The sequence below is a fragment of the Myotis myotis genome, unplaced genomic scaffold, assembly GCF_014108235.1.
Source record: "Myotis myotis isolate mMyoMyo1 unplaced genomic scaffold, mMyoMyo1.p scaffold_m19_p_21, whole genome shotgun sequence".
Taxonomy (NCBI): Eukaryota; Metazoa; Chordata; class Mammalia; order Chiroptera; family Vespertilionidae; genus Myotis; species Myotis myotis.
Window position 1 is genome coordinate 10,646,425 of NW_023416326.1, and position 14,522 is coordinate 10,660,946.

The following is a 14,522-nucleotide window of genomic DNA, read 5'->3' on the forward strand; positions in this document are numbered from 1 at the left end:
AGCGACTGGTCGTTCCACCGTTCGGTCAATTTGCATATTAGCCTTTTATTATATAGGATAATTAATGGAGGCATAACAAAATGGAAATGAGAAAAAGTTTGGTAATAGTTAAAGTAGGCATATGTGTCTTTTCTGGCATATTTAACCTAGAATTTTAAAACTTAGCAACAAAATCATAAAACTCCGATGTGGACTCTCATTGCATTTCTTGTCTCCCTCTTCTATTTCCTTTCCCCCAAACCCTCCTCTCTGTTGTGTTATTTCTTCTCAGTTGTTTCAGTTGCATGATGTGGAGGTGTTAAGTCAGCTGTTTTAGGTTCGTTGTCCCTTCCCCTAGATTAGTATAAATTTAATTTCATTTTTGTTACACAATTGCACCATCCAGTAGTGCAATAGTCTCTCTGGAAGTCTAGTACTAGCTAGGAAGCTGGGTGAGCAAACTGGGTAGATTTGTTACTAAATAATTTCATGGGAATATAAAATCTAGGTTGAAATGGTATTCCTTCTGTAGATGATAAATTTTATCCCACTGTTGTTTTTAGTGAGTGTGCTTTTCTCTTTATAAAATTTCTATATGTCCAGGTGCAATATCTGTTGGCTATATCATCTATATTCAATCCTAACTTCAGTTTTCAAAACTATTCTTTCTTCCCATTCGTGTAGTTTTGAGTTATACTTTCTATTAACGTTCTATTTGTAACAATTCTCCATTAATTGTTACACTTTTTCTCACCAGCATGGCATTTTGAACTATATTTTTTTTAAGTTTTCGAGGAATTATCTCTGTCACCCGGATTTCTTTAGAAGTTTAGAAGGAGTGTTCTCTCTGTGCTTCCTTTTCCTCTTCTGGCTTTCACGTAGATGTACTGGTATTTTTTTCATGGTTACTCTTGGAGACTCCAGTTCAGCTGCGACCATACTTCATTGGCAGCAATGCTGAGAGTAGCTGAAGACTGTGCCAGGCGCGTGTAAGCTTAAAAGGGACTGCAGTAGCTTATCAGTTCTCCGTGAAGCTATTAAGATTTAGCTTCACCCCGAGGTGCTTTCGTGCCTTGAATAGGAGAACTCTGCCCATTTATTCAGCTACTCTTCAGCTCCTGAGGGTCAGGGAAACAAAGCTAAACTCATGTGGGCCAGCCACCTCTGCCTGCTCCGAGCTCCCTGGGATCAATTGCTTTCTGATTCAAAATTAAGACTTTCAGCTGTGGGGCCAGACTTGACAATCATCTCAGAGGGGAAAAAATGCCTTAAAAGTTCTTATACTATTTAGGACCTATTTCCTGTGGGCACCTAAACCTCGGGAGAGATGAATGAGTGGATAGAAGAAAGTCAGTTCTCTCTTTAAATGGTCATTTTCCCAGATTGCCCCTCTTCTCTTTGGACCAAGAAGCTCTCTGTGATTGATTGAATTTACTTCCATCTTTCACACTTATTTTTAAAAAATATATTCTTATTTTATTGACTTTAGAGAGAGATATCAATTTGTTGTTCCACTTAGTTATGCATTCATTGGTTAAGTCTGTATGTGCCTGACCAGGGATTGAACCCACAACCTTGGCGTATCAGGTTGCTGCTCTAACCAACTGAGATACCTGGCCAGGGCCATCTTTCACTTATTACCTATCTATTGGTAATACTCACATATTTTCTCATTAGATTCTCTCTTAAACTTCATGACCCCCCAAGTAAGCACCTCTCTTTGACATTACTGTTTGGGTTTTCACAAACCCCGCATACATTTCATGTCACATATGGACTTTATTAGCTTTCTATATATAAAACCAGTGTCCTTTCATGCTCTATAAATTAATGGAAGCACCATGTCTACCATATCTCTCAGGTCTAAATGCACTTTCATTTTCTCTGGCTACTTCCCCTACACCTTACACTGGTTGCCACGTAGTAAATTCTACATTCCCAAACCTACTGGTATATGTTTCTCGATTGGCATTGCATTAGTTGCTTTCTAAAAATATATATATATTTTATTGATTTTTTTCAGAGAGGAAGGGAGAGGGATAGAGAGTTAGAAACATCGATGAGAGAGAAACATCGATCAGCTGCCTCCTGCACACCCCCCACTGCGGATGTGCCTGCAACCAAGGTACATGCCCTTTACTGGAATCGAACCTGGGACCCTTCAGTCCGCAGGCCGACGCTCTATCCACTGAGCCAAACCGGTTAGGGCTAGTTAAGGCTTTTGACTACTCTTCCATTATTTACTGCAACAACATCCTAACTTATTTCTATGCCATTCGATTTTTCTAATCCAATAATGTTTCTGCGTTATAATGTTGATACATTTCCCATTCCAACAAGGTCCCCCACAAAATTATGGACATGACAAAGACTGTTAGAGATCCCCAGTTGGCTTCTTGCTTTCTTCACCTATTTTTGTAACTACTGTGTCATAGTCCTATAATCAGCTACCTGGTGCTCAAAAGGGCTTGGTTTTGGTTAATTCTTGGTGGTCTGTGTGTCTGCGGAAGCACAGGATCTGGGCTGTGTACTGGGCGCAGGTCTGCCCCACAGGTGTTCATTGTGGGAACGGCCTAGGCCACAGAGGCAATGACTTTCTCACATGACAATGACAGAAGCACCACAAAGTACATTGCAAGTCCATGTGTCATGTCCACTAACATTCCATGGACCAAGTCACATGACCAAGACCAACATGAAAGGGACCAAAAAATGTTCCCTAAATGCCAGAGAAACCACAAAGTCATTTGGCCAAGGATACATGGAAGGCACGGGTAGAAAATTGGGCAAAGCTAAAGAACTGGGCAAAATAACTCAATTTATGTCAGGATAACTTCGGCAAACACTTCACAAATCAGTCACAGAGTTCTTCAGACTCTGACATTCTATGCATTTTCTTAGCATAGCTCTTCCTTTCCCATTTCAAAGCGTTCATCTTTTGCCTGGATTTTTCTTTCCATGCGTGAAATAAATACCCTACTATGTATCCTTTAAGACCCAGACCTGGTATTTCTGAGAATTATCAACTAGAGGCCCGAGGCGCAAAGATTCGTGCAAGAATAGGCCTTCCTTCCCCTGGCTGCCGGCACCGGCTTCCCTTGGGCACCCGGGACCCGGGCCTTCGCTCCGGGCCCGGAGCTGCCATCTTTGTCACATCAATTTGCATATTCCCTCCTTATTGGCTGTGGGTGCCACCATCTTTGTCACGAAGTGATGGTCAATTTGCATATTCCGTCTTTATTAGATAGGATTGCCTTAGACAAGAATCAGTGAGTGTCCTTGACCTGGCTATTTTTGCCATATTGCCTTTTTTTGTACATACCTGGCTGCCTCACCAGACTAAATACTGCTAGGCTACAACGCACAGCATTTTCATTTCTAAAGGCCTAACACAATTAGTGGTGCTGGGTACATCACAGATACGGAATAAACATCCCCCAAGTAAGCAAATTAATTGGGTAATCCATAAATGTTTAGAAAACTCTGCATTGACATAGGGCACCGAATATTTGATTATATCTAACGATTGCAGGATCACATATTATGCGTACATTTTGCTTTAATTGACAATTTTATTACTTCAACTGAGAGTCATTAAATGGCTCTACTCATCTTACCAAAATAGAAATCTAATTTAAGTAATAAATGCTTCATAGTTAAAAACTAGCAATGGACTTCTATCAAGATAAATATCAAGAAAAGTGAAATGGCCCTAGATGGTTCTGCTCAGTGGATAGAGCATCGGCCCCCAAATGGAAGGGTCCAGGGTTCAATTCTGGTCAAGGGCATATACCTCGATTGCAGGCTGGATCCCTGGACCGGATCAGGGCATGTGCGGGAGGCAACCAATCAATGTGTCCCTCTCACAATCGATGTTTTTCTCTCTCTCTCTCAAAATCAACGGAAAAATATCCTCAGGGGAGGAGTAACAACAGAAACAAGAAGAGTAAAATAAAAAAGGAACAACTGTAAAAAAAAGAAAAATGAAATGTTTTCAATGAAGTAACAATAGTATGTACTCAGTGGGGGGACCGCAGCCACCAGACTCCACCGCTGTGGCTCCAGATTGCCACATAAATCAACCTGGGCTTCATGATGCTAATACACCCACATCCAAAACTTGGTGTGGCTCGGGGGAAGCAGGGTGATTTAATTTGCTTTGTCCTTAAGCAAAAGGAAACATACCAGGAGAAGGGTAAGTTGTTGTACTTGAGTTGTTGTACTTGAGTTGTCGGCAGGGGGGCAGCTCCAGGGAGGCCCTGCACCACCCGGGCTGGTCGAATCTTCTCTTCATGTCACATTTTTCTCTTGGCCATGATCCATTTTGCGGGAGATTTTTCAAACTTTAACTTTGACCAAAGGTGAACTTGTCGGAGAGTCTGAGCTAAATTGCTTTCGCCATTTCTGAGTTATGGGAAGGTGAGAGTAGATTTCGCAGGCACCTAACTAAAACAGGCTCGGCCTTTTCTGCTTACATAAGTCACACATGACTAATGCTATGTATTTTAAACCTGACAGGATTATTATAGTTCTCAGAGAAACCTCTACATTTTAAAAGAAAATATCCAATCATTTTTAAAATGCCGAAATTCCCCATGTATGCGTCCACAAATTGCCAAAGAGGACTGCCGCTTCAAAGCCAAGAAAATACAATTAAGGTCAAGTCAGATTTCCGCCTAGGTTAGACAGAGAAAAGTTATAGGACCGATATTAAATTAGGGTAGCATTTCAGGGCAGACATGTTAGCAAGTTAATGCACTTCAAAGTGCATTTTAAAATGTAAAAGTAATTGAACCTCTACCTTTTACGATCCAGCCAGAGAGAAAAACAGCAATCTGAAAAAGGAATTCTACGCCCGGCACACCCTGTCGTCAACGTTGAGCTCCTCTGAAACAGTGTGATGGGGAAAAGGATCCCTCAACAGGTGGCAGGAGATGAATTCAGGGTTATATATCACATCACAAATTACTTTTTAAACCAAGCTCAGTCTTCTTTAATCCCCTGGACAGAAAGTGTTCAAGTTTTAAGATGTAGGAATAATATATTAAAGGCTTAGCGTGTTCAAGAATGCAATATCTTTTTTGTTGTTGTTGTTAATCCTCACCCGCGGATATTGTTCATTGATTCTTAGAGAGTGGAAGGGAGGGAGAGAGACAGAGAAACATTGAGGTGAGAGAGACACATGGATTGGTTGCCTCCCACACTGGCTCAGACTGGAGCCGGGGATCAAGCTTGCAACCCAGGTACATGGCCTTGACCGGAATTGAACCCGGAACCCTTTAGTCTGTGGGCCAATGCTCTATCCACTGAGCCAAATTGGCTAGGGTGGGATATCTTTTTTTAACTTTACATAAATATTAACAACATATCATATCTTTACATTCATGTATATCCCGGCTCACTGAGCTGGTTTTGTGTCTCTGTTTACTATCTTTCCAGTTTCCTAACATTTGATAAACCATTTCTTTACTCCATCACTCAAGTCAGTGTTGAAATGGTTGAGCAGGAAATGATCGGAGACATTGCCTCATTCAATTCCAGGGACTATTATCTACGGAGCATTAGACAGAACAGGAAATAAGAAGCCTTCCAAGTGGCGAGCAACTTGGATCCAGAAAGGATTGCAGAGGATGTTTCTTGGGATGGTATGCAGGCTGCATTTGCCAGGTGATACAATGATGTCAAGGAGAACAGCTGGGCAGCTCTATACTGAGAAGGGCCTAACTAGATTCCCATTAGGAACAGAGGGGAAGGGGCAAGAACCAGAGAAATCGACAGAACCCATTGGCTGAATAGGTATAGAGAAGAAACGTAGAGAATAGCATACAAAGAGGTTCCTTCTAACCCGTTAGAATTTGACAGCAAGGTGATAAACAGAGGAGAACATTTTAGGCTATTGGAGAAATTAGAGGGGAGTGTGGGTCTGAGGATGGGAATGGAAGTACATAGTTAGGAGTCGTCAAGATAGTGTTGATGATTGATAATTTATGATATGTCATTATTTCTATTGATGGGTGATAACTGACATAATTTTTGATGTGTCGATATTCCTATTGGTAAAATTGATCTCAGATGCATAGTTACTTGTTACCAATGTCCTCCCTTTACTGAGTTAAAACTGATAGAGGTCATTTCTTTCCTTATATAACACTTCAGGCCTTTTTTTTTTTGTTTTTCAAAAATGCAAACTCAATGAAAAGTTTATTTTGAAAATGACCTTTCCCAGGGTTTTCCTTATTCTTCCAATGAGTTAAAAATTGCTATAATTTTAAGAGAGGAGAGATCAAACTGTCTCTTATCTCCTTGACTCATGAAAAATGAGTACTTTGCTAAAAAGATAAAGGCAAGCTAAGAACACCCAGACCTAATCATCTCAATATCATAATTAATGATAACAATCTGGGCAAAAAATTGAAACTGGCCACTCAGAAAGAAAAGGTTAAGTTTGAGATCTCCCAAATTTACTGAAATTTGGAAAGAAGAATTTTGGAACGTGATGCAAACTACTTTCCCCAACTGCCTTCCAGTGATTATGGTAGAAATACATAAATTCACCAGAAAGTGAGCCTTCCTCTCAGGTTCAGTGAATTTTCATAAATTCCAATAAATGGGTTATTGTATTGTGGTTTAGTTCTAACAAGCAGTCTGCCCTTTTGTACCCTCGCTTTGATTCCCTTTGTAATAACCAATTCTTTAGAAAAGGGTAAGGGGACCCTGACTGACTGCTACTCTCAAATTGTTTTTCCGTATTAGAGCTTGCTCCTGAGTCCTCCGTCTATAGGCCTCATCTTGTACTTGTCATTGTAGGCTAATTAATAAAGTTAACATCTGTATAGCACTTAGTATGAGCGAGGCACTGCTCTCAGCACCTTAAATATACTAAATCTTTTAACATTCATGACGCCCATATAACTTATGGGATATCATTATCTCCCTTTTATAGATGATTAAAGGGATAGAGAATGTAAGTTAATTCAAGTGAGATCATGCAGTCAACAGGTGGTGAACTGGGATGCTGGCCCGGGGTCATGTGACTCCAGAATCAGGGCTCTTCATTGCTGGGCTCTCCTGCCTTTTTTCAGACATCATGTGACATCATCATGTGACACGATGAAACAGGAAGTGGGTACAGAGATGTAGAGCAAAGGGAAATAGGGGGCTGTTTCTCCATCAGGTATTGACCTCTATCCCTGGGAACGCAGTAGGAAACTGAGAAAAACCCGCGGCAGTCAATAATGGCTGATTATTATCCATTGACAGGTAGATGGACCCATTTTAGAGCACTCTGGGGGAGGTACCATATAACTTTTATTTCTTTCATTGAACTTAATCTAATATGTAGCAGCATTCATGCAAAACATATGGTTGTAGGGCAGTGATGGCGAACCTTTTGAGCTCGGCGTGTCAGCATTTTGAAAAACCCTGACTTAACTCTGGTGCCGTGTCACATGTAGAAATTTTTTGATATTTGCAACCACAGTAAAACAAAGATGTATATTTTTGATATTTATTTTATATATTTAAATGCCACTTAACAAAGAAAAATCAACCAAAAAAAAATAGTTCACGTGTCACCTCTGACACGCGTGTCATAGGTTCGCCATCACTGTTGTAGGGGGAGGAGGACAAGGAGAGGGATGAATATTCTAAGCACAAAATACTCTGAATGGTACCACAATAATGAATATACGCCATTATGCTTTTGTCCAAACCCACATCATGTACAACACTAACAGTGATCATACGTAAACCATGGGCTTTGGGTCACTGTAATGTTTCAACATAGGTTCATCGATTGTAACAAAGGTACCATTCTGATGGGAGATACTGATGAGGGGGGAGGCGATGCATGTGTAGAAGGAGGAGGTATAGGGGGAATCTCTGAATTTCCCTGTCAATTTCATTGTAAACCTGAAACTGTTCTAAAAAAATGAAACAAAAAACTCCAGGTAGCTCATAAACCATGCACGCATTCCAATCCCAACTAAAAGTTCCTCACTTTACTTCCCAGACCTGTTATCAAATGTGAGATAACCAATCCAGCCTTTCTTTCAGTTCAGACACTGATGAGTACGAAAAAGATAATTTTGACAGAAAATGAATTCCTATTCACGCCATCAGTGGAGAACACATTTTCTCCACAGAGGCTGTCAGATACACCGGGAAACGCATTCAACACAGAGCCGATCTGTACCTACATTCTTCCCTTCTAAGCACATTGATTACGGGCAGCTGATATTTTTCAAATGCACCAAAATCCATTCAACAAATATGCGTGGAGTGTTGCCAGGCACAGGACTGCAAGCTCAGTGCTGCAGGCGTTTCGAAGGCGAGTTTCTGCCCAAGAGCTTTACCTATCAGCTCCGCTGAAGGAATTTCCTAGCTCTGCTATGTTGCAATCGTGGCTGTTTGGAGAACAGTTACGTGCGATAGACAGAATAATGATAGAAGAAAAGAGCCACCGTGAGTCCTTATGAGAAAGCGAGCTGCTTCCAAAAGAGGGTTTTGTGACTTCTCCCCGCTTCTTTGAAGAGCTGTTATTCTGCTACCAAGAGGCAGAAGGAAGATGAGGCTGTGGAAAGATAAAAGCCTGTCGGGGATTCCTGGGAAACTTCTCAAAGCCGTTTCGGCATCCAGGCCGTGGTCGCCAGCGCTCACCTAATTTTAGAAATCGGAAGCTCTGGGTAGCTGCAGTGTCTGATGGCTACAACCCCATCAATCCTGCACACACTGGGTGAGGTTCATTTATTTTCAATTAGCATTTATTGAGTTCCTATCTTGTACTGAGCTCCGGATGGAGAGAATGGGAGATAAATAAGCTACTTTTTGGGGGATACAATAAGCGCTTGATAATGATACATCAAATATGTATAGCTAACCCAGGTTGGGGGCTCGATCCCCAGTGGGGGGCATGCAGGAGGCAACTGATCAATGATTCTCTCTCATCATGGATGTTTCTCTCTCTCCCCCTTCCTCTCTGGAATCAATAAACAAAATATTTTTTTTCTGTTTTCTTTTTTTAATCCTCACCAGAGAATATTTTTTCCTTTGGTTTTTAGAGAGAGTGGACGGGAGAGGGAGAGACAGAGAAAAACACCAATGTGAGAGAGACACTTCAATTGGTTGCCTCCCATATACCCCTGACCGGGGCTGGAAGCCTGCAACCCAGGTACATGCCCTTGACCGGAATCGAACCCGGGACCCTTCAGTCCACAGGCCAGTGCTCTATCCATTGAGCCCAACTGGCTAGGGCTAAAAATATCATTCTTAAAAGAAGTGTGCATGCAATCCAAGCGACCTCCTCGGGTGCACATGGACCATACACGCGCGAGCCCAGAACCCTCCCCTGCAGCTGCCACCACCGTCCCGGCTGCAGCTGACCCTGGACCAGAGAATCACCAGGCCTTTAACGTTACAGCTAACCCAGAAGAGAACACCATTCAGTCCTAAATTAAACCCTGAAAGGCCGCGTGCCCTCCCCTCTCTCCCATCCCCACCACCTTTTTCTTGGGCTCCCTATGTACTTCTGGGACTATATTCTGAGCCACGTTCTTCCCAGAGGAACAACCTCATTTCCTCTTTTTCTTAGTTCCAGCACAAGGTACGTGTACATCCTTGCTCCCCTTAACTATGGGGCTACGTCCTGAGAAACGCATCAGTAGGTGGTTTTGTCTCGCCATCACAGAGTGCACTTGCACAAAACTAGATGCATCACCTACTCCCAGAATGGCACGTGCTCTCCTCTTGTCTGGTTGGCAGCTAAGTAGGTTTGTTTACACCCGCATCACCGCACACACACGAGCAATGTCTTGTACTAAGGCTTTTCGATGACTACAACATCACTAGGCCATGGGAAATTTTGCTCCCTTATCATCTCACGGTCCCACTGCCGTAAACGCTGTCCATCTTGGACTGAAACATGGTTATACGTGGCTGTACTTGTGTTTACAATCCACCCCGGTATCATCCCCAAGGCCTTCTCCATTTCCTCTCCCTGGTCTAAAGCCTCACTTTTCCCATCCCCAGCCACTAGACACACACTTTCATCCTTTTTAAAATATATATATATATTTTTTTTTTCATTGATTTGAGAGAGGAAGGGAGAGGGAGGGATGGAGAGAGAGAGAGACAGAGAAAAAAAGCATCAATGATGAACAGAATAATTGATCCACTGCCTCCCTCACGCCCCCTACTGGGGGATGGAGCCCGCAACCCGGGTATGTGCCCTGACAGGGAATTGAACCGTGACCTCCTGGTTCATAGGTTGACGCTCAGCCTCTGAGCCACACTGGTCTGGCTTGACACACATTTTCTTTTCTTTTTTTAAAATATATTTTATTAATTTTTTTACAGAGAGGAAGGGAGAGGGATAGAGAAGTTAGAAACATCGATGAGAGAGAAACATCGATCAGCTGCCTCCTGCACACCCCCCACTGGGGATGTGCCCGCAACCCAGGTACATGCCCTTGACCGGAATCGAACCTGGGACCCTTCAGTCCACAGGCCGATGCTCTATCCACTGAGCCAAATCCGTTAGTGCTCGACACACATTTTCTAACATTTCCATTATGTGCTCCGAAACGCCTTCCCCAGGCTAATGGACAGCGAGCACTGCCTGCAGCCCTCGCAAGGTGAGCTCCAGGCCAGTCCTTTCTCTCCCCCAGCGCTGCCCTCCCATCACTCAGAAAAGCCACTTTCCTTGGAGTCTCAGGTTCACAGCTAGATCTAAGCTTCCTAAAGCCTGATCATCCCTCGTAATAGCACCAGAGCCTAAGAAAAATGCCTGCTCACTGTGGTTTCCACCATTAAAACACGTGCCTGTGCGATCCAAGTTCCCTCGTGGGAGAAGAACGTACGTACAGGTATCCATTAAGTCTTCACATGAACTGTGAATGACTATTTCTCTCTCAGTATGCGTACAAGAAGCTCTACTGTACAATTCTACTTGGTGCTGAGCAAAAAAAAAAATCAATAGCCATATAATAAACACACTCACAACAATGATGCCTTCTATTAGAAAATACACTTTAAGTTCTTGTTTATATCATTGAAATTGATTTCTGGAAAAAAAAAAAAACCATTTCTCCTCAGCAACCTCAAGCTAAGTATCTGTAACAATACCCGACCTTACAATACTTAATTAACTAAAACATCTTTCATGCCAGCTACATTTTAATCTGTCCAGCGTAACTGCTATTTATACATTTGCTTACTCAGTATAACTTAAGTCCTACAGTCAGAAGTAAACTAACTATAAATGTGTGATTTACCTGTACAGAACTCGTTTTCCCAACCTCATCCACTAGCAATATTGAAGATGGGTAGTAGTATTTGCGTAACCCTTAAGCTAAAGATATTTCTATGTCACCTCTATCCTCTCCCGTACATCATCACAAAAGATATTTCTTGGGCTAGTTTTACCTAGCATTCCCAGATAGTGAAAACCTAACTTTTAAATTAACCGACCAAAAAAACTACACACGTTCATTTTAAACTCATAAAGCAAGAACATACATTTAAAGACTGTTTTTTACAATAATAATGAATTGTTGTAGTTGAAACAAAAAGAAATGTTCCCTGTATTTTATTTTATTCTTGTGAACTTAACCCAGGATCACATCAGCACACTATGCCAATTCTCTGGTCTGTTAGCTTTGCAGTGGCTCTTGGCCAAAAATACGTGTTGGCCTAAATTGCCAGTGAAATGTGGCCAAAAGCCTATTGTTTTGGAAACCACAATCACTTTCTCTCTCTCTTCTGAAAAAAAAAAATAAAATATTAAAAAAGAAAGAGACTCATTCTCCCTTTCTCTCAGCTTTGGTAAAGTTAACCTAAATATAGTCACAAGCAAAGGGCTTCCGTGAACACATGCGGGTCATCCACGAATTCTAGATTATGGTATATCATGACTTCTAGAAAGTTATAACCAAACATCTTACCTCATTGTAATAGCAGTGGGGAAAATACTGCTTAAAGCAGACTTCTTAATGACTGTAGTGTCATTGCCCACTTTGAGTCATTCCCGTCTAAGGTCAATGTTTTTAAAATGCATAAAATAAAATATGAAGATTAACCCAAAAAATCAATGTCATTAAAACAATATTTTTATCTATGCACAGTCTGTGAGGAGCCTGTGTATCCCAGGTTCAACTGACATAATTCAAGGACACTCCAGTTAATATTTTGCCATAAAGAACCTTGACCCAATTATCAAGTTAAAAAAATTACATCAAGACACACACTCAATTTCATTTTCAATGTATTACATGCCTCACGACACGAGGGCATGTTAAAATAATTCTAGAACACAATAATTTAATTCAGTGGGACATGCCAATAATTAGAGGTGGATTTTGTTATTATTGACAATCCTCACCCCAGGATATTTTTCCATTGATTTTTAGAAAGAGTGGGAGGAGTGGGAGAGACACACAGAGAGAAACAGCCATGTGAAAGAGACACATTGATTGGTTGCCTCCTGCACAGGCCCCAACCGGGTGGGAGATCCAGCCTGCAACGGAGGTACGTGGCCTTGACGGGAATCGAACCCCGGACCCTTCAATCCTCAGGCCGGTGCTCTATCCACTGAGCCAAACCGGCTAGGGCTGGAGGTGGATTCTAGAGATAGGAGAGAGAATGGCATGGCGGACATGGGGGGCGAACTCCCTCCTACCTTTATGGCAGTGGATGCAATCTGGATGTGGTGCAGCCTCCGCAGGGTGCTGTCCCTGTCGATGAAGTAGGAGGCAGCGAGCTGATGCAGCGTCTCCAGGGTGACCGAGGAGCTGTTGGTGCCGGAATCAGCTCCTTCCGATCCTTTGCTCAGCTTCCGCTTGTCCACAAAAATGGTGAGAGACTCCTCTCCTGCATTAAATGTAGGGGACATTATTCCATTTCCCACTTAAAATCCAATTTTTCAATTACCTGCGAGGGAGGACATATCAGACACGGTGTAACGAAGGAGTGATACACAGCAAAAGGGCAACTCTTTTATTTTTTTTTTTAAATATATTTAGTGATTTCAGATTGAGGAAAGGAGAGGGAGAGAGAGAAACAGAAACATCAATGATGAGAGTCATTGATCGGCCACCTCCCGCACGCCCCCTACTGGGCATGTGCCCTGATCTGGAATCGAACCCAGAGCCCTTCAGTAGGCAGGCCGACACTCTATCTACTGAGCCAAACCAGCAAGGGCCGGACTGGATTACTGTCTGCAGTTATTGCTTGTGCCATCATGGATGCAAATGTGACTAAAGGCCCAATGTTGAGAAGAACCATGGGCTGTTCATGAATGAGTTCCTTTAGCCTGGGTATTGGAGAGGAAAGTGCTTAGCTCAGTGGAAGACAGGCAAACCGGATATGCCATGATCTAGGACACGTGTGGAGAGTCATGGCAACGCTACAGCCACTGTTTTGCTTTTCTCCTCTAACAGGAAGACAGCATGGTCCAAAGAGGAGGCACCAGAAAGGATCATAGGGGACCCAGGTCAACATAGATGACACCAGGAATACACAGTTCCTGTTACAGTTACAATCCACAGATTTTTAAAATATATATATCTTTACTGATTTCAGAGAGGAAGGGAGAGGGAGGGACATAGAAACTACGATGATGAGAGAGAATCATTAATCTGCTGCCTTCTGGGCATGCGCCCTTGACTGGAATCGAACCGTGACCTCCTGGTTCATAGGTCGACGCTAAACCACTGAACCACACCAGTGGCTCAGTCACTGGGGCCACAGAGATTTTTAAAATTGCAACCAAGCTAACCCTTCTAGGTGGGCTGTGTTTATTGTATCATTACTACTAACCTTGGTTTTGTCTACTGACCTGTAATGTTTACCATTCCATCCAGAAAGAAAAAAAAAGTGTGTTTATGGCCAATGTCTTCCTGGTCATTCTATTTCCCTCCCCTCGAAGATCTCCCTGTGAATATCTGTTTTGCTTTTGTGCGAGTTTTCCTTCTAAAGTACGGCTATCTGCGTAGAAATCCTTCTTCCAGAAATAACCATTGCAAAAGTAGCTTAAATCTAATTGTAGGCTTTCCTTTCGATGTGTCCTTTTAGTTTAAAAATGTTATTCTATTTTCGGTAAAGACAGATCTGATTATCCCGTGAACTAAAATCCGTGGGTTATTTTGGGGATTGCTGTCCTTTTAGAAATTATATTTCAGCTCCCACCATGTTTGCTTTGCTTTTGTTACTGATGACCATCCTTCTTTGGCCTAATACGTTAAAAGGCACTCGTCCCGACAATATCTATCTTTCTACTAAGATAATGTTATCGAAAATAAGACGATTTGAAAAGCAAACAGACATAATGGGGGAAAAACCATCTTAGAAAAATAGGCTTCTGACAAGAAGCAGAACCAAATATATAAAGACGGTAAAAAACAGACATGTTGGCTTAACACCAATTGGCATCTGCGAAGTATTACAGGAAGGGAATAGCAAGCCTTATGCAGCTTTAAGAAAGACACATCGCATGTTTTATAAAACACTCTGAAGGAAGACTGACCTTATGACTATTAACAGGAACCTCC

General features: G+C 42.1%; 1 protein-coding gene across 4 annotated transcripts in view; it reads right to left on the minus strand.

Annotated features, from left to right (window-relative positions):
- Positions 1-14,522, minus strand: part of BRINP3 (BMP/retinoic acid inducible neural specific 3) — a 161,580-nt gene that overhangs the window by 64,627 nt on the left and 82,431 nt on the right. For all 4 annotated transcript variants that reach the window (XM_036355209.1, XM_036355210.1, XM_036355211.1 and 1 more), the window contains one exon: positions 12,653-12,843. In XM_036355209.1, the coding sequence (XP_036211102.1) occupies positions 12,653-12,843 (191 nt within the window). The remainder of the gene's footprint in view (positions 1-12,652; positions 12,844-14,522) is intronic.